Source organism: Aulonocara stuartgranti (assembly GCF_965226115.1).
Source record: "Aulonocara stuartgranti genome assembly, chromosome: 13".
Lineage (NCBI taxonomy): Eukaryota > Metazoa > Chordata > Actinopteri > Cichliformes > Cichlidae > Aulonocara > Aulonocara stuartgranti.
In genome coordinates, this window is record NC_138949.1 from 1379167 (window position 1) to 1399751 (window position 20585).

Below are 20585 nucleotides of genomic sequence, written 5' to 3' on the forward strand. Positions count from 1 at the left end.
GGTGCAGTTAAACAAAGGAAGGGAGCATCATAACTTCAGGGTGAACCCAAGGCCAAAACAACAAACAAAAGTAACCTATCTCAGGAATAAACGCAACTTACCTACTCAAAAAGAACTAAACCAAACGACAATCACTTTCCTCCCTGCCTAACAAAAACAGGAGAAAACTGATCAACCAAAAAGGCGGTCCACCCCTACATGCTCTTACATTAACATAGTATGACACAGTGAACGGTCTGCCGGTTGGGTTGGGCCGAGGATGAATGAATTGGCAGTCCCTGGCGGTCTCTTCTTATCCGCTGCCTCCCAGTCGTCAGCCAATCGGTGTGATCCATCCACCCTAGATGCACCAATCCCGGAGGAGCACCTGGACACTCAAATTCACACACAATTACGGTCACAGTCGTAACACCTTGTTTTCATTCAAAGTCTGTTCTGTCATGGTCCTGGGCCATGTTGGCCCAGTATTCTTAGTTCTCTTGTATTTTTGTATTCAGTTCCCTGTTTAGGTTCTGTTTCCTGAGTTGCCCTGTTATGTTGTTCCCTGTGTGCTTTCCCTTTGTGACTCTCACCCCCTGTGTGCCCCTCTATTCATGAGCCCTTGTCCCCTTTCGTGTTTTATTCCATGTTTTCCCCAGCCTGTTATGTCTGTGTTCTCCCCGTGCTCTCTCCTCCTGTCTGAACCTCTGTGTACTTCCTGTTTGACTCTGCCCGTCTCCCGTCAGTGTTATGTTCACCCCGCCCTGTCTCGTTATGGTTATCTGTGTCAGCTGTGTTCCCCGTGTGTTCCCACTTTCCTCGTTAACCCTCTGTGTATTTCTGTCTGCGTCTTCCTCTGTTCGGCGTCGCGTTCTCCCTCATGTTGTGTGTTACTCTCCCCGTGGTTCCTGGTACATCTCATGTTTAGTTTTTCCAGTTTAGTTCAGTACTGTTTTGTGTTTCACCTTTAAGCCAGCATTAAAACTGTGATCGTTAAGTTTATCCCCGTGTCTGTGAGTCTGCATCTTGGGTCCTTCTCCTGCCTGCCACACAACGAATCATGACATGTTCTGTACATTCTAATTCCCTTGTTTTCATTCAAACTCTGTTCTGTACATTCTAATTCCGTTGTTTTCATTCAAACTCTGTTCTGTACATTTTAATTCTGTGGTTTTGATTCAAATTCCATTGTTTTGATTCAAATTCTGTTCTCTACATTCTAATTCCGTTGTTTTTTTATTCAAACTCTGTTCTGTACATTCTAATTCCGTTCTTTTCATTCAAACTCTGTTCTGTACATTCTAATTCCGTTGTTTTCATTCAAAGTCTGTTCTGTACATTCTAATTCCGTTGTTTTCATTCTAATTCCGTTGTTTTCATTCAAACTCTGTTCTGTACATTCTAATTCAGTTGTTTTCATTCTAATTCCGTTGTTTTTTTATTCAAACTCTGTTCTGTACATTCTACTTCCGTTGTTTTCATTCAAACTCTGTTCTGTATATTCTAAATCCCTTGTTTTCATTCAAACTCTGTTCTGTACATTCTAATTCCGTTGTTTTCATTCAAACTCTGTTCTGTACATTTCAATTCTGTTGTTTTGATTCAAATTCCATTGTTTTTATTCAAACTCTGTTCTGTACATTCTACTTCCGTTTTTCATTCAAACTCTGTTCTGTACATTCTAATTCCGTTGTTTTCATTCAAAGTCTGTTGTGTACATTCTACTTCCGTTGTTTTCATTCAAACTCTGTTCTGTATATTCTAATTCCGTTGTTTTCATTCAAACTCTGTTCTGTACATTTCAATTCTGTTGTTTTGATTCAAATTCCATTGTTTTTATTCAAACTCTGTTCTGTACATTCTACTTCCGTTTTTCATTCAAACTCTGTTCTGTACATTCTAATTCCGTTGTTTTCATTCAAAGTCTGTTGTGTACATTCTACTTCCGTTGTTTTCATTCAAACTCTGTTCTGTATATTCGAATTCCGTTGTTTTCATTCAAACTCTGTTCTGTACATTTCAATTCTGTTGTTTTGATTCAAATTCCATTGTTTTTATTCAAACTCTGTTCTGTACATTCTACTTCCGTTTTTCATTCAAACTCTGTTCTGTACATTCTAATTCCGTTGTTTTCATTCAAAGTCTGTTCTGTACATTCTAATTCTTTTTTTTCATTCAAACTCTGTTCTGTACATTTCAATTCTGTTGTTTTGATTCAAATTCCATTGTTTTCTTTCAAATTCTGTTCTCTACTGTCACGGTCCTGGGTCTTAGGACCCAGTGTTTTGAGTTTTAGTTCATCTTAATGTGTATAGTATGTTAAGCTCATTAGGCCTCCTATGTTCATTTGCTTATTAGTTCCCCCTTGTGTTTCCAACCCATGTTAAGTCTCCCCTGCTCTTCATGTGGTTCATGTCTGTGTCTTACGTTGTTAAGTTCCGGTTATCATGTCTGCGTCTCATTATGTTTCCTATTTTTGGAAGAGATCCTGTGCTTTTATATCATGGTTTATGTTTTGAGTCCTTTGTGGTACTGTTTCGTGTTTCCCTAGATCTCAGTTATGGTTATCTTAGGTTTTGCTCTTTGGCTTTGTCATATGGCTTCCCTGTGTTCCATGTTATGTCTCCCCTGTTGCTGTTAAGTTTGCATGTTTAGAATTCAGTCAGTGTGTTTCCTGTTTTACTTTGTAGGTCCATGCCTCATGTGAGTGTTTCTAGTTTTGCGTCTCTGTCTCGTCCAGCCTGATTACTCCCAGCTGTGCTCCCCTTCTGTGTCTCATTCCCTCGTTATCCCTCTGTGTATTTAAGCCTTGTGTTTCTCTTTGTCAGTGTCGTAGTCTCCATCATAGCTGTGTGATTTTTCCCTGTGGCTCCTTGTGCTTTAGTTTTTCCAGTTTAGTTTATTTTGTATTGTTTTTCGTGTCCCACTCCACGCCAGCAATAAAGCTGTGTTTTTTGAGTTTACCTTTTGTCTCTGTGAGTTTGCGTTTGGGTCCTCTCCTGCCTGCCACACAGCCGAAACATGACATCTACATTCTAATTCCGTTGTTTTCATACAAACTCTGTTCTGTACATTCTAATTCCTTTGATATCATTCAAACTCTGTTCTGTACATTCTAATTCTGTTGTTTTCATTCAAACTCTGTTCTGTACTTTCTAATTCTGTTGTTTTCATTCAAATTCTGTTCTGTACATTCTACTTCCGTTGTTTTCATTCAAACTCTGTTCTGTACATTCTAATTCTTTTGTTTTCATTCAAAGTCTGTTCTGTACATTCTAATTCCGTTGTTTTCATTCAAAGTCTGTTCTGTACATTTCAATTCAGTTTTTTTTATTCTAATTCCGTTGTTTTCATTCAAACTCTGTTCTGTACATTCTAATTCCGTTGTTTTCATTCAAACTCTGTTCTGTACATTCTAATTCCGTTGTTTTCATTCTAATTCTGTTTGTTTCAATATTCCATTGTTTTCATTCTAATTCTGTTTTCATTCAAACTCTGTTCTGTACATTTCAATTCAGTTTTTTTTATTCTAATCCCATTGTTTTCATTCAAACTCTGTTCTGTACATTTTAATTCCGTTTTTTTTCTTTCAAACTCTGTTCTGTACATTTCAATTCTGTTGTTTTGATTCAAATTCCATTGTTTTTATTCAAACTCTGTTCTGTACATTCTACTTCCGTTTTTCATTCAAACTCTGTTCTGTACATTCTAATTCCGTTGTTTTCATTCAAAGTCTGTTCTGTACATTCTAATTCCGTTGTTTTCATTCAAACTCTGTTCTGTACATTCTAATTCCGTTGTTTTCATTCAAACTCTATTCTGTACATTCCAATTCCGTTGTTTTCATTCAAACTCTGTTCTGTACATTTCAATTCTGTTTTTTTTATTCTAATTCCATTGTTTTCATTCAAACTCTGTTCTGTACATTCTACTTCCGTTTTTCATTCAAACTCTGTTCTGTACATTTTAATTCCGTTGTTTTCATTCAAACTCTGTTCTGTACATTCTAATTCCGTTGTTTTCATTCAAACTCTGTTCTCTACATTCTAATTCTGTTGTTTTCATTCAAACTCTGTTCTGTACATTCTAATTCCGTTGTTTTCATTCAAATTCTGTTGTTTGTTTTAATATTCCATTGTTTTCATTCTAATTCTGTTGTTTTCATTCAAATTCCGATGTTTTCATTCTAATTCCGTTGTTTTCATTCTAATTCCGTTGTTTTTTTAATTCAAACTCTGTTTTGTACATTCTAATTCCGTTGTTTTCATTCAAACTCTGTTCTGTACATTCTAATTCCGTTGTTTTCATTCAAACTCTGTTCTGTACATTTTAATTCCGTTGTTTTCATTCAAAGTCTGTTCTGTACATTCTAATTCTGTTGTTTTCATTCAAACTCTGTTCTGTACATTCTAATTCCGTTGTTTTCATTCAAACTCTGTTCTGTACATTCTAAATCCGTTGTTTTCATTCAAACTCTGTTCTGTTCATTCTAATTCCGTTTTTTTCATTCAAACTCGGTTCTGTACATTTCAATTCTGTTGTTTTGATTCAAATTCCATTGTTTTTCCATTGAACTGAATTTGAATCAAAACAATGGAATTTGAATGAAAACAACAGAATTAGAATGAAATCAATCGACTATTAATACATTCTAATTCCGTTTTTCATTCAAACTCTTTTCTGTACATTCTAATTCTCTTGTTCTCATTCAAATTCCTTTTTTTTTCATTCAAACTCTGTTCTATACATTTAAATTCTGTTGTTTTGATTCAAATTCCATTGTTTTCTTTCAAATTCTGTTCTCTACATTCTAATTCCGTTGTTTTCATTCAAACTCTGTTCTGTACATTCTAATTCCGTTGTTTTCATTCAAACTCTGTTCTTTACATTCTAATTCCGTTGTGTTCATTCAAACTCTGTTCTGTACATTCTAATTCCGTTGTTTTAATTCAAACTCTGTTCTGTACATTCTAATTCCTTTGATATCATTCAAACTCTGTTCTGTACATTCTACTTCCGTTGTTTTCATTCAAACTCTGTTCTGTACATTCTAATTCTTTTGTTTTCATTCAAAGTCTGTTCTGTACATTCTAATTCCGTTGTTTTCATTCAAAGTCTGTTCTGTACATTTCAATTCAGTTTTTTTTATTCTAATTCCGTTGTTTTCATTCAAACTCTGTTCTGTACATTCTAATTCCGTTGTTTTCATTCAAACTCTGTTCTGTACATTCTAATTCCATTGTTTTCATTCTAATTCTGTTTTCATTCAAACTCTGTTCTGTACATTTCAATTCAGTTTTTTTTATTCTAATTCCATTGTTTTCATTCAAACTCTGTTCTGTACATTTTAATTCCGTTTTTTTTCTTTCAAACTCTGTTCTGTACATTTCAATTCTGTTGTTTTGATTCAAATTCCATTGTTTTTATTCAAACTCTGTTCTGTACATTCTACTTCCGTTTTTCATTCAAACTCTGTTCTGTACATTCTAATTCCGTTGTTTTCATTCAAAGTCTGTTCTGTACATTCTAATTCCGTTGTTTTCATTCAAACTCTGTTCTGTACATTCTAATTCCGTTGTTTTCATTCAAACTCTATTCTGTACATTCCAATTCCGTTGTTTTCATTCAAACTCTGTTCTGGGCCCTGTTTCAGGAAGCCGGTTTAGTGGAAAAACTGAGTAAGTATACCCTGAGTTAACGAAAACTCTGGGTTTTCGGTTTCACAAAGCGAGTTCAGCTGCAGCCTGAGTGAGTCACTATGACGACACACTCCGTGAAGCTAACCTGCCCCCTAGCAGGTTTACTACAACTAACCCTGACTGTCTCCGCCCCTTTGTCGGAAACCTGACAGTAGGAAGTGTCGGACATGGCGTGCCACTTCCTTGAAGAGCCAGTAGATCGTGAAGCCCAAATTCTCCGCAGAGCTCTCCGCCGGGAGAGAGTGATCAGAGCGCGTTTGGACATTTTATCATTTCCTGATGATTTTCTGTGCGAACGTTACCGTTTCTCAGCACAATCTATAATTTATTTGGATAACATCCTCAGGCCATATATTACGCATGTGACACATCGCGGACATGCTCTCAGTTCATTGCATATTATTTGTATTGCACTTCGGTTTCTTGCAAACGGGAGCTTTCTGTATAATATTGGTGACGCTGAGCACGTTTCCAAGGCTACCGTCTGTCGGGCAGTCAGGAATGTTACAGTTGCACTGAAACGTCTCCTGTACTCGTTTGTGGTGTTCCCCGGTCACAGACCCACAAGATTTATCAAAGAGGGATGCCACAAAATTGCAGGTATCAGGATGACCAAAACTTAATGTATGATGTGGTGATACTTGGACTACTACTTAAATTGCACATTTATTTTCAGGGTTCCCAGGCGTGATTGGCTGTACAGATGGCACTCACATTCCAATCATTGCTCCTTCAGTAAATGAAGGAGACTATGTGAACAGGAAGTCTTTCCACAGCATTAATGTACAGGTACATAGTTCCCTGTAGCATGTCAAACTAACAAATTATTTCATTATAGTAATGGATGCTAATTTGTGTTCTCTGCACTGTGAAGATCATATGTGATGCTGCCAACATTATCACAAATGTGGAAGCCAAGTGGCCAGGCTCTGTCCATGACTCACAAATATTCCGTGAATGTACACTGAGCACAAAATTTGGACATGGTGAGTTGAGAATACTTTAAAATATATAAAGACCAATTGCTTCAGGGACATTTGAACTGAAGTGTACCCTTCTGTCTTAGGAGAGTTCACTGGCTACTTGCTTGGTGATAGGGGGTATCCATGTTTACCCTATTTGCTTACCCCTTACCCTGACCCTGAACCGGGCCCACAGCAGCGATATAATCTGGCTAATTGCAGGACAAGAGCCAGAATTGAAATGACTATCGGAATGCTTAAGGCCCGGTTCCAGTGCCTGCAAAGACTCAGGGTCACCCCAGAAAGGGCATGTGACATTATTGTGGCATGTGTGATTCTTCACAACATTGCCACAATTAGAGGAGAACACTGTCCTTCTGAACCAAACATCAGCAGTGATCCAAACCATGAACATCCTGACCCTCCCACGGACATACAAGATGGAAGAGCAGTCAGAGACACCATATGTCACAATCATTTCTTTTGACCCATCACCTCAACATGTTGAAAGAAGAATAAACAGATTTTTTGTTCAACTGGCTTTATTGGTCGCCTGTATTTCCTGTACACAAAGTATTAAAAGATGTAAACCTCATAAAGTGTCTCTGTTGCTTCCTCCTCTGTAACAGCTGTCAATGTTTCTTCATTATTTTCCTGTAGTAAAGAAATAGACAACATTGCTGTTCTACTGTAAACTCATATAATCTGTGGAGTATTACTCACAACTGCATGTTGGTCTGGCTCAACAGGAGGCTGCACCAGATGCAGTACACCATCACCATCAACTGATAGAATATGAGGTTTATACAGGTCACTTATAACTTACAAGGGACCAAATGGCAATTAACAAACATACCAAGCACCTTACACTTCATTGTCATTATGCTCTCAAAGACAACCAAGGCTGAGGGAAGGCAAAATCAGTAGGAAAATAACTTCACTACAAAATAATCCATTATGGTAAAGAGTTTATCAAATGAATGTGTCGCACTGCAAAGGTGACTGTGAAGAAAGGATGTATGCACATCATGTATTATTTTGAATTTACCCCTTATGTAGGCACTTGTGTCTTGCGGGGTTATTGACTCAGAGGATGTCCCCGCAGAGATGCCTTCAGCCACAGGGCGCCCACTGTTTTGGCTGAGGGCCAACTGCTCAGCCTCTGTGAGTGGTGGTGGTGGAGGACCCCCACCTGTTTTTCGGGCCTCCGCTTTTTTTCTGTTGGCTATAACGGGCCACATTTGAGCATACAGAGTAAGCAAATATGTACTTGTAATGTGCTCAGATAATTTCAATAAGTGCTTACAGAAAGAAAATTAATGTAGCCTCTAACTGCAATTGATTTACATGGGACAAACAGACCAAGCACTATGGCTCATAATACAATTACACCTTACCTGTTTGGACTATATTTTTATATTTCATTTTTACTTGCTGCCAGGCACGTTTGGGGCCTGTTGGGTTGCACCTGCGCTCACATCACATCACAAAATAAAATGTATAAAATAACAAATAAAATAACATATGATAAAATAACGTGTTAAATGGGTGGAAATCCCTCGATCAATGTTTAAATTAACACTCACGCATTGACTCTGTCGGCTATGTTTTGCCATGCATGCTTTTGCAGCTGTGGCTGTGTTACTTTTTTCCGCGGAATTTGCATGTTATCGGCATATGCTGCCATCAGAATTTCGGCCTCAAGCGCTGTGAAATACATTGACCGCGCCTTCTTTCCCTCCGTCTCCATGGTGACTCGCTTAATCTGTGCTCCGTTTATCAGGGCTTTATGTATCCTCGTCCGCGCGCTTCACTTGGGGTTAAAGCAACTCCGCGTTGACTGAACTAATTGTTATCAGCCTTTCTGAAACGGAATATTCCGAGTTGGACAGTTCGGGGTTACTCAACCGTGAGTGTCGTTTTTCACTCTGAGTTTTCCAAACCGGCTTCCTGAAACAGGGCCCTGTACATTTCAATTCTGTTTTTTTTATTCTAATTCCATTGTTTTCATTCAAACTCTGTTCTGCACATTTTAATTCCGTTGTTTTCATTCAAACTCTGTTCTGTACATTCTAATTCCGTTGTTTTCATTCAAACTCTGTTCTCTACATTCTATTTCTTTTGTTTTCATTCAAACTCTGTTCTGTACATTCTAATTCCGTTGTTTTCATTCAAACTCTGTTCTCTACATTCTATTTCTGTTGTTTTCATTCAAACTCTGTTCTGTACATTCTAATTCCGTTGTTTTCATTCTAATTCTGTTGTTTTGATTCAAATTCAGTTCCGTTCATTCTAATTCTGCTTTTTTTCATTCAAATTCCGTTGTTTTTTTTTATTCAAACTCTGTTCTGTACATCATAATTCCGTTGTTTTCATTCAGAGTCTGTTCTGTACATTCTAATTCCGTTGTTTTAATTCAAACTCTGTTCTGTACATTCTAATTCCGTTGTTTTCTTTCAAACTCTGTTCTGTACATTTCAATTCTGTTGTTGTCAGGAATCGCTGTGCGGCAGGCAGGAGTAGGACCCAAAATGCAGGACTCACAGGCACGAGGGAATGAACTCAAAAGGCAGCTTTATTGCGTAACAGAAGATGATAGGCGATACAAAACTAGACTGGGAAAAACTAACATAAAGCTCACCAAGGAACACAGGGAAATCCACACAGCATGAGGGACGACGTCACGCTGAACAGAGGGAGACGCAGACAGAAATACACAGAGGGTTAACGAGGAAAGTGGGAACACACGGGGAACACAGGTGATACTGATAATCATAACGAGACAGGGCGGGGTGAACTGAACATGACATGTACGGGCGTGAGAGTCACAAAGTAAACAGGAAGTGCACAGAGGTTCAGACAGGAGGAGAGAGAGCACGGGGAAAACACAGACATAACGGGCTGGGGAAACATGAAACAACCACAAAGGGAGACGAGGGCTCATAAATACATAGAGGGGCACACAGGGGGTAAAAGCCATGAAGGGAAAACACTTAGGGAACAACACAACAGGGCAACTCAGAAAACATGGCCTAAGCAAGGAACAAAATACAAACATACAAGGAAACTAAGAACACTGGGCCAACATGGCCCAGGACCATGACAGTACCCTCCCCTCAAGGGCTGGCTCCAGACAGCCCAAACACAGAAAAACAAAACCAAACAGAAAACAACCCAGGGCGGGCGGCGGGGGCCCAGGATGGAGGGCTCGGAACAGAAAACAAAAGAAGAGCACAGCAAACACCGGAGCCCAAGAAAACAACCCAAACACAGAGCAGTTCAGGGGGCCGACCATGCGCAAGGCAACGGCGGCGGCGAAGGAGACAACGGAGCAGTTCAGGAGGCCGACCGCGCGGAAGGCGGCGGCGGCGCCGAAGGAGACGACGGAGCAGTTCAGGGGGCCGACCGCGCGGAAGGCGGCGGCGGCGCCGAAGGAGACGACGGAGCAGTTCAGGGGGCCGACCGCGCGGAAGGCAGCGGCGGCCCTCCAGTCCCAGGCGTGCTGGCCATGGCCTGGTGGGCACAGGACCCTCCAGCGGAGACAGGAGGCTGAACGGGCCCCTCGGACCCTCCAGCGGAGACAGGAGGCTGAACGGGCCCCTCGGACCCTCCAGCGGAGACAGGAGGCTGAACGGGCTCCTCGGGCCCTTCAGCGGAGACGAGGAGGTGCTGGCCGGGCTCACTGGAACCCCCAGCGGACGAGGTAGATGGCGGCGTGGGAGCCGTGGAGTCCTGGATGAGCTCATCCGAGCTGATGTAGAGCCAGAGAGGTTTGGGACCCCTGGCTGAATGTTAAGCCGAACAGAAGACCGTATTGCTATCGGGGACTGGGCCAATGGTTCAGGTGCGAGCTGAGCTGCTGGACACACGGGGACCTGAGCTGCTGGACACACGGGGACCTGAGCTGCTGGACACACGGGGACCTGAGCTGCTAACGGTGGAGAAGTAAATGACTGCACAGGGGACTGAACTGATGTCTGTAGTAACGGTGGTGGTGAGAGTGGAGTAGGTGGTGGAGTTAATGACTTCACAGGGGAATGAACTAGAGGTAGTGACGGTTGTGGTGCTGGTGGTTGAGTGGGTGACTGTGCTAAAGGAGGCTGCACTGGGGACACTGGAGACTGCACTGGGGAAAGCAGGGCTGCAGGAGGCTGCACTGGGGACACTGGAGACTGCACTGGGGACACTGGAGACTGCACTGGGGAAAGCAGAGCTGCAGGAGACTGCGCTAGAGACTGCAGTGATGGTTGTAGTGGAGGTGTAACGGGTGGAGGAGTGGCTGAAGTGGCTGTGGGTCGGGCGGCTAGTAGCTTAGCTACAGAGTATAGTAACGGCAGGGCTATGGGTTGAATGTCTGACTGAGTAGCAGCCTGAATGGCTGGGTGTAGTGATGGTTGGGGTGGAAGGGAAACAGGTGGTAGTGTGGATGACGGAACTAAGGGCGACTGAGTGGCAGACCGAACTGATGACTGAAGCGATGGTAGAGGTGAAAATGGAGCGTGTGGTGGAGTTAATGGCTGAGCTAGCGGGGACACAGGAGACTGAACTGAGGGGGACACAGGAGACTGAACTGAGGGGGACACAGGAGACTGAACTGAGGGGGACACGGGAAACTGAACTGAGGGGGACACGGGAAACTGAACTGAGGGGGACACGGGAAACTGAACTGAGGGGGACACGGGAAACTGAACTGAGGGGGACACGGGAAACTGAACTGAGGGGGACACGGGAAACTGAACTGAGGGGGACACGGGAAACTGAACTGAGGGGGACACGGGAAACTGAGCTGGGAAGGGCTGCGAGGGAGCTGACTGAGCTGTGAAGGGCTGCGAGGGAGCTGACTGAGCTGGGAAGGGCTGCGAGGGAGCTGACTGAGCTGGGAAGGGCTGCGAGGGAGCTGACTGAGCTGGGAAGGGCTGCGAGGGAGCTGACTGAGCTGGGAAGGGCTGCGAGGGAGCTGACTGAGCTGGGAAGGGCTGCGAGGGAGCTGACTGAGCTGGGAAGGGCTGCGAGGGAGCTGACCGAGCTGGAAGTAGCTGCGAGGGAGCCGACTGAGCTTCTGGTAGCTGCACAGGCGATAAGCAGCTCGCATTGACATCCGCCACACAAAACACAGCCCCTGAATGAACAGTCATAATGTCTGGAAAAGACACAGAGTCCTCACTCACCACAGCAGGTGAATTAGAAGGCCGAATGTCCGGCTGTGGGGTGGCGCGTCGGCGGCGTGAATGCCGTTTTCTTCGGGAAGCCGAAGGTGCGGTGATGGAGGAAACCGGCAACGACGGAGAGATCACGGCCGGCTCCTCATCCTCCGACCACATTGCTGCGAGAAAAGCAGCGGGTGAGTGACAGTCAGAGTGGAGGGTGGATGGAGAGGAGTCCAGTGGCAGCAGCGTGGAAACGTTTCCCGATTGTGGCGGTCGCTGTTGCGGTATGACGAGCTCGCGAACTTGTACTGTCTCCTTGGCTTTCTGCAGATTGGACAGTAGGCCCGAAAATCCTGAGAGCTTGTGAAGATGGGGATTCCCCTTGAGAATTGCCTCGATGGCGTTTATCCCAATGGACATCGCTTTAATGTCCGAGGCGTGGGAAACTCGCTCCCACAGGCTGAAGATGCGGGCCAAATCGCTTTCCCGGGAGGAGCCTGCTGGGTCCATGTCTGGTGACGTCGTACTGTCAGGAATCGCTGTGCGGAAGGCAGGAGTAGGACCCAAAATGCAGGACTCACAGGCACGAGGGAATGAACTCAAAAGGCAGCTTTATTGCGTAACAGAAGATGATAGGCGATACAAAACTAGACTGGGAAAAACTAACATAAAGCTCACCAAGGAACACAGGGAAATCCACACAGCATGAGGGACGACGTCACGCTGAACAGAGGGAGACGCAGACAGAAATACACAGAGGGTTAACGAGGAAAGTGGGAACACACGGGGAACACAGGTGATACTGATAATCATAACGAGACAGGGCGGGGTGAACTGAACATGACATGTACGGGCGTGAGAGTCACAAAGTAAACAGGAAGTGCACAGAGGTTCAGACAGGAGGAGAGAGAGCACGGGGAAAACACAGACATAACGGGCTGGGGAAACATGAAACAACCACAAAGGGAGACGAGGGCTCATAAATACATAGAGGGGCACACAGGGGGTAAAAGCCATGAAGGGAAAACACTTAGGGAACAACACAACAGGGCAACTCAGAAAACATGGCCTAAGCAAGGAACAAAATACAAACATACAAGGAAACTAAGAACACTGGGCCAACATGGCCCAGGACCATGACAGTTGTATTGATTCAAATTCCACTGTTTTTTTTCAAACTCTGTTCTGTACATCCTAATTCCGTTTTTTTCATTCAAACTCTGTTCTGTACATTCTAATTCCGTTGTTTTCATTCAAACTCTGTTCTGTACATTTCAATTCTGTTGTTTTGATTCAAATTCCATTGTTTTTATTCAAACTCTGTTCTGTACATTCTACTTCCGTTTTTCATTCAAACTCTGTTCTGTACATTCTAATTCCATTGTTTTCATTCAAAGTCTGTTCTGTTCATTCTAATTCCGTTGTTTTCATTCAAACTCTGTTCTGTACATTCTAATTCCGTTGTTTTCATTCAAACTCTGTTCTCTACATTCTAATTCTGTTGTTTTCATTCAAATTCCGTTGTTTTCATTCAAACTCTGTTCTGTACATTCTAATTCCGTTGTTTTCATTCAAATTCTGTTGTTTGTTTTAATATTCCATTGTTTTCATTCTAATTCTGTTGTTTTCATTCAAATTCCGTTGTTTTCATTCTAATTCCGTTGTTTTTTTTATTCAAACTCTGTTTTGTACATTCTAATTCCGTTGTTTTCATTCAGAGTCTGTTCTGTACATTCTAATTCCGTTGTTTTCATTCAAACTCTGTTCTGTACATTCTAATTCTGTTGTTTTCATTCAGAGTCTGTTCTGTACATTCTAATTCTGTTGTTTTAATTCAAACTCTGTTCTGTACATTCTAATTCCGTTGTTTTCTTTCAAACTCTGTTCTGTACAATTCAGTTTTTTTTATTCTAATTCCATTGTTTTCATTCAAACTCTGTTCTGTACATTCTAATTCCGTTGTTTTCATTCAAACTCTGTTCTCTACATTCTAATTCCGTTGTTTTCATTCAAATTCTGTTGTTTGTTTTAATATTCCATTGTTTTCATTCTAATTCTGTTGTTTTCATTCAAATTCCGTTGTTTTCATTCTAATTCCGTTGTTTTCATTCAGAGTCTGTTCTGTACATTCTAATTCCGTTGTTTTCATTCAAACTCTGTTCTGTACATTTCAATTCAGTTTTTCTTATTGTAATTCCATTGTTTTCATTCAAACTCTGTTCTGTACATTTCAATTCTGTTGTATTAATTCAAATTCCATTGTTTTTTTTCAAACTCTGTTCTGTACATTCTACTTTCGTTTTTCATTCAAACTCTGTTCTGTACATTCTAATTCCGTTGTTTTCATTCAAACTCTGTTCTGTACAATTCAGTTTTTTTTATTCTAATTCCATTGTTTTCATTCAAACTCTGTTCTGTACATTCAAATTCCGTTGTTTTCATTCAAACTCTGTTCTGTACATTCTAATTCCGTTGTTTTCATTCAAATTCTGTTGTTTGTTTTAATATTCCATTGTTTTCATTCTAATTCTGTTGTTTTCATTCAAATTCCGTTGTTTTCATTCTAATTCCGTTGTTTTCATTCAAACTCTGTTCTGTACATTCTAATTCCGTTGTTTTCATTCAAACTCTGTTCTGTACATTTCAATTCAGTTTTTCTTATTGTAATTCCATTGTTTTCATTCAAACTCTGTTCTGTACATTTCAATTCTGTTGTATTAATTCAAATTCCATTGTTTTTTTTCAAACTCTGTTCTGTACATTCTACTTTCGTTTTTCATTCAAACTCTGTTCTGTACATTCTAATTCCGTTGTTTTCATTCAAACTCTGTTCTGTACATTCTAATTCCGTTGTTTTCATTCTAATTCTGTTGTTTGTTTTAATATTCCATTGTTTTCATTCTAATTCTGTTGTTTTCATTCAAATTCCATTGTTTTGATTCAAATTCAGTTCTGTTCATTCTAATTTCGTTGTTTTCATTCAAACTCTGTTCTGTACATTCTAATTCTCTTGTTTTCATTCAAATTCCGTTTTTTTCATTCAAGCTCTGTTCTGTACATTTCAATTCTGTTGTTTTGATTCAAATTCCATTGTTTTCTTTCAAATTCTGTTCTCTACATTCTAATTCCGTTGTTTTCATTCAAACTCTGTTCTGTACATTCTAATTCCTTTGATATCATTCAAACTCTGTTCTGTACATTCTAATTCCGTTGTTTTCATTCAAACTCTGTTCTGTACATTTTAATTCCGTTGTTTTCTTCCAAAGTCTGTTCTGTACATTCTAATTCTGTTGTTTTCATTCAATTTCTGTTCTGTACATTCTAATTCCGTTGTTTTCATTCAAACTCTGTTCTGTACATTCTAATTCCGCTTTTTTCATTCAAACTCTTCTGTACATTTCAATTCTGTTGTTTTGATTCAAATTCCATTGTTTTCTTTCAAATTCTGTTCTCTACATTCTAATTCTGTTGTTTTCATTCTAATTCTGTTGTTTGTTTTAATATTCCATTGTTTTCATTCTAATTCTGCTTTTTTTCATTCAAATTCCGTTGTTTTCATTCTAATTCCGTTGTTTTTTTTATTCAAACTCTGTTCTGTACATCATAATTCCGTTGTTTTCATTCAGAGTCTGTTCTGTACATTCTAATTCTGTTGTTTTAATTCAAACTCTGTTCTGTACATTCTAATTCCGTTGTTTTCTTTCAAACTCTGTTCTGTACAATTCAGTTTTTTTTATTCTAATTCCATTGTTTTCATTCAAACTCTGTTCTGTACATTCTAAGGCCGAACAAACAGGTCCCGGTGCCGGCCCCGAGGCGCCATGTGCCGGCACCAGGGCAGGCAGAGCGGCTGCCGGCGCTGAGCCCCACTAACCCTTTCGCGGCGTTGGTGCCGTCCAGGGCAGCCGAGCCAAGTGGAGCCGCCCCCGAGCCACGGAGAGCAGCACAGACGCCGGGGCCGGAGTGTTGGAAGTGCGGGCAGCCGGGGCACCTGAGGAGGGATTGTCCGCTTATGGAAGTGGGGCAGGTGTTTCGTGTTGCTGGCGCCCCAGCACCCTCCCCCGGTCCAGGAGGGACATACAGTATTCCGGTAAGGACTCGAGGGGGTATACGCCAGGCGTTGGTGGACACGGGCTGCACGCAGACCCTCGTACACCAAAGCTTGGTTCGCCCCGGGGCATTGCTGGAGGCAGAATGGGTGGAGGTGAGGTGTGTGCATGGTGACGTTCACAGGTATCCCATAGTGCCGCTGTTATTAAAGTATAAGGGCAAAACGCATAGAGTAACGGCGGCGGTTAGCCCGCGCCTGTCGCACCCCCTGATTCTGGGTACCAATTGGCCGGGGTTTCATCAGCTACTGGGACAGTACGCGGGGGTGCGATCACGACCGGAAGCGGGGTGTAGCGTGTGCGCGGCGTTCAGCGGTGACGCGGGGTCGTCCGACACTGACTCCGGGGGGGAGGAGCCGGCGGGTCCCTCACGGGACGTCCCGCCGGCCCCGGAAGTGTCCCCCATGGGTGATTTCCCACTGGAGCAGTCTCGTGACGGCACCCTACGCTCAGCCTTTGACCAAGTGATGGCTATTGATGGTCACGTGGTGCACCCTGAGGCCGCGCAGACCTACCCGCGTTTCGTCTTATTAAACGACCGATTATATCGAGTGAGTCGTGACACTCAGACAGAGGAAACACACACCCAGTTGTTGGTGCCGCAGGGCCGCCGGGAAACGCTTTTCCAGGCGGCCCACTATAACCCCATGGCAGGGCATATGGGCTATGAGAAAACTCTGGAGCGAATAACGGCCCGATTTTATTGGCCGGGCATCCGAGCGGATGTGCGCCGCTGGTGCGCGTCCTGCCCGGACTGCCAACTTGTTAACCAGCCGGCCATACCGAAGGCGCCGCTGCGCCCTCTCCCCCTCATTGAGGTCCCGTTTGAGCGCATCGGCATGGACCTCATCGGGCCGTTTCACCGGAGTGCACGCGGCTACCGCTTTGTGTTAGTCTTGGTGGATTACGCAACGCGGTACCCGGAAGCAGTTCCGCTGCGCACCATCTCTGCAAAGAGTGTGGCGCAGGCACTGTTTCAGGTCATCTCCCGAGTCGGAATCCCGAAAGAGATACTGACTGACCAGGGCACGTCGTTTATGTCTCGTACACTGCGGGAACTGTACGAATTACTGGGCATTAAATCTATTCGGACCAGCGTCTACCACCCTCAGACTGACGGGCTGGTGGAGCGGCTGAATAAGACTTTAAAGTCCATGATTCGGAAGTTCATTAACGAGGATGAACGCAATTGGGATCACTGGCTAGACCCTCTGTTATTCGCAGTGCGGGAGGTGCCCCAGGCCTCCACGGGATTTTCTCCCTTTGAACTGCTGTTCGGCAGGAGGCCACGTGGGGTGCTCGACCTGATTAAAGAAAGCTGGGAGGACGGTCCGAGCCCCGCCAAAAATGAGATTCAGTACGTGTTGGACTTGAGAGCAAAACTCCACACTTTGGGGAGGTTGTCACGGGAGAATTTGCTCCAGGCTCAGCAGCGTCAGCAACGCCTGTATGACAGAGGGGCTAGGCTCAGGCAATTTTCACCGGGAGATAAAGTGCTTGTGTTACTCCCTACTTCCAGCTCGAAGTTGCTCGCCAAGTGGCAAGGACCCTTTGTGGTCACACGGCGAGTCGGGGACGTGGACTATGAGGTCGCTCGGTCGGACAGGGGAGGAGCCACGCAGATTTATCACCTCAATCTCCTCAAACTGTGGCGAGAGGTTGAAACCGCTTCTCTGGTGAGCTTGGTGAAGGAGAGAGATGAGTTGGGGCCTGAGGTGCCAAATTCTATCATTCCCGCCTCCCTCCCTTGTGATGACCATCTCACACAGGCCCAGAGAGCGGATGTTGTCGGGTTGCAACAGCGTTTTGCGGACGTGTTCTCCCCCCTGCCCGGCCGGACGTCCCTCATCGAGCACCATTTCGTGACGCAGCCTGGCGTGACGGTGCGTTCACGGCCCTACAGGCTCCCGGAGCACAAGCGAAAAATCGTGCAGAGGGAATTGGCGGAAATGCTGAGGATGGGAGTAGTAGAAGAGTCGCACAGCGCCTGGTGTAGCCCCATCGTTCTGGTGGCGAAGAAGGATGGGTCTATACGGTTCTGTGTCGACTATCGCAGGGTGAACGAAGTGTCACGCTTTGATGCCTACCCCATGCCTCGGGTCGACGAGCTCCTGGACCGGTTAGGCACGGCCCGCTTTTTCACGACACTGGACTTAACCAAGGGCTATTGGCAGATTCCCTTGTCTGCCGAGGCCAGGGAGAAAACGGCCTTCTCCACTCCGTACGGTTTGTACCAGTTCGTGACACTTCCGTTTGGCCTGTTCGGGGCCCCGGCCACTTTCCAGCGTCTCATGGACCGGGTACTGCGTCCGCACGCATGACGTGATCATCCACAGCGACACCTGGGCGGAGCATGTGCTGCGGGTGGCCGCGGTCCTGGAGTCCCTGAGGGGGGCGGGGCTCACGGCCAATCCGAAGAAGTGCGCGGTTGGATGGAGGGAGGTGCAGTATCTGGGGTACCACCTGGGGGGCGGGCAGGTGCGTCCACAGGTGGAGAAGACGGCGGCTATCGCATCCTGCCCGCGCCCCAGGACGAAAAAGGAGGTGAGACGGTTCTTGGGGTTGGCGGGTTACTATCGTCGCTTTGTGCCGGGGTTTGCGCAGCTAACCAGCCCCCTGACCGATCTCACTCGAAAGGGTGCCCCGGATCTGGTCCAGTGGACGGGGCCGTGCCAGGCGACGTTTGTGCAGGTGAAAAAGGCTCTCTGTGGGGAGCCGCTGCTTCACACTCCTAACTTTTCCCTCCCTTTTGTTCTGCAGACTGACGCCTCGGACAGAGGGCTGGGAGCCGTTTTGTCCCAGCAGGTAAGGGGGGCCGACCGCCCTGTCCTATACATCAGCCGGAAGCTAGCAGAGCGCGAGCGCCGGTACAGCACCGTGGAGAAGGAGTGCCTGGCCATCCGGTGGGCGGTCGGCTCCCTGCGCTATTACCTCCTGGGACGCTCATTCACCCTCTGTTCGGACCACGCCCCGCTGCAGTGGCTCCACCGCATGAAGGATGCCAACGCCCGGATCACCCGGTGGTATCTGGCGTTGCAGCCCTTTAAGTTCAAGGTGATCCATAGGCCGGGGGCGCAGATGGCAGTGGCCGATTTCCTCTCTCGCTCGCGGGGGGGGGAGTTGGCTCGGCCGGACGGCTCCCCGGCCTCGAACGGGCGGTGGGGGTGTGTGGCGGAGGCGTGGCCCCGGGCGCAGCTGCAGGGGAGGAGTGGAGCGGAAGGCTCATCAGGGCGGCGCTGCGAGGCCGGTAAGAACAGCTGATGTTGTTTATGGACTGATGATGGTCTCCCTCCGCTGTGTTTATAGTGAGACGAGGAGGAGCGGCCAGGAGAGAGATCAGCTGGGCTCGTGAGCTGTCAGACTGTGTGACTGAGTCAGCTGTCAAAACAACAAACACTTGAATAAATGTGGAAGTTGGCTGTACCTACCTGTGTGTGCGTGTGTCTGTGCCTGGTGTATTCCACACTCTGTTCTGTACATTCTAATTCCTTTGATATCATTAAAACTCTGTTCTGTACATTCTAATTCCGTTGTTTTCATTCAAACTCTGTTCTGTACATTTTAATTCCGTTGTTTTCATCCAAAGTCTGTTCTGTACATTCTAATTCTGTTGTTTTCATTCAATTTCTGTTCTGTACATTCTAATTCCGTTGTTTTCATTCAAACTCTGTTCTCTACATTCTAATTCGGTTGTTTTCATTCAAACTCTGTTCTGTACATTCTAATTCCGTTGTTTTCATTCAAACTCTGTTCTGTACATTCTAATTCCGCTTTTTTCATTCAAACTCTTCTGTACATTTCAATTCTGTTGTTTTGATTCAAATTCCATTGTTTTCTTTCAAATTCTGTTCTCTACATTCTAATTCTGTTGTTTTCATTCTAATTCTGTTGTTTGTTTTAATATTCCATTGTTTTCATTCTAATTCTGCTTTTTTTCATTCAAATTCCGTTGTTTTCATTCTAATTCCGTTGTTTTTTTTTATTCAAACTCTGTTCTGTACATCATAATTCCGTTGTTTTCATTCAGAGTCTGTTCTGTACATTCTAATTCCGTTGTTTTAATTCAAACTTTGTTCTGTACATTCTAATTCCTTTGTTTTCTTTCAAACTCTGTTCTGTACAATTCAGTTTTTTTTATTCTAATTCCATTGTTTTCATTCAAACTCTGTTCTGTACATCATAATTCCGTTGTTTTCATTCAAACTCTGTTCTGTACATTCTAATTCCGCTTTTTTCATTCAAACTCTTCTGTACATTTCAATTCTGTTGTTTTGATTCAAATTCCATTGTTTTCTTTCAAATTCTGTTCTCTACATTCTAATTCCGTTGTTTTCATTCAAACTCTGTTCTGTACATTCTAATTCCGTTGTTTTCATTCAAACTCTGTTCTGTACATTTTAATTCCGTTGTTTTCTTCCAAAGTCTGTTCTGTACATTCTAATTCTGTTGTTTTCATTCAATTTCTGTTCTGTACATTCTAATTCCGTTGTTTTCATTCAAACTCTGTTCTCTACATTCTAATTCGGTTGTTTTCATTCAAACTCTGTTCTGTACATTCTAATTCCGTTGTTTTCATTCAAACTCTGTTCTGTACATTCTAATTCCGCTTTTTTCATTCAAACTCTTCTGTACATTTCAATTCTGTTGTTTTGATTCAAATTCCATTGTTTTTTTTTTCAAACTCTGTTC

At 43.8% G+C, this 20585-nt stretch overlaps 1 protein-coding gene across 1 annotated transcript; it reads right to left on the minus strand.

The window, feature by feature from the left end:
* Positions 1–10480: 10480 nt before the first annotated feature.
* On the minus strand, positions 10481–12924 carry LOC309720175 (uncharacterized protein; the record flags this gene model as incomplete). The annotated part of the gene is made up of 3 exons (XM_082556821.1): positions 11809–12924; positions 11483–11706; positions 10481–10496 (listed from the first exon to the last, which is right to left on the minus strand). The coding sequence occupies exons 1-3, from the start codon at positions 12295–12297 to the stop codon at positions 10481–10483; spliced, it is 729 nt and encodes a 242-aa protein (XP_082412947.1). The 5' UTR covers positions 12298–12924.
* Positions 12925–20585: the final 7661 nt, after the last annotated feature.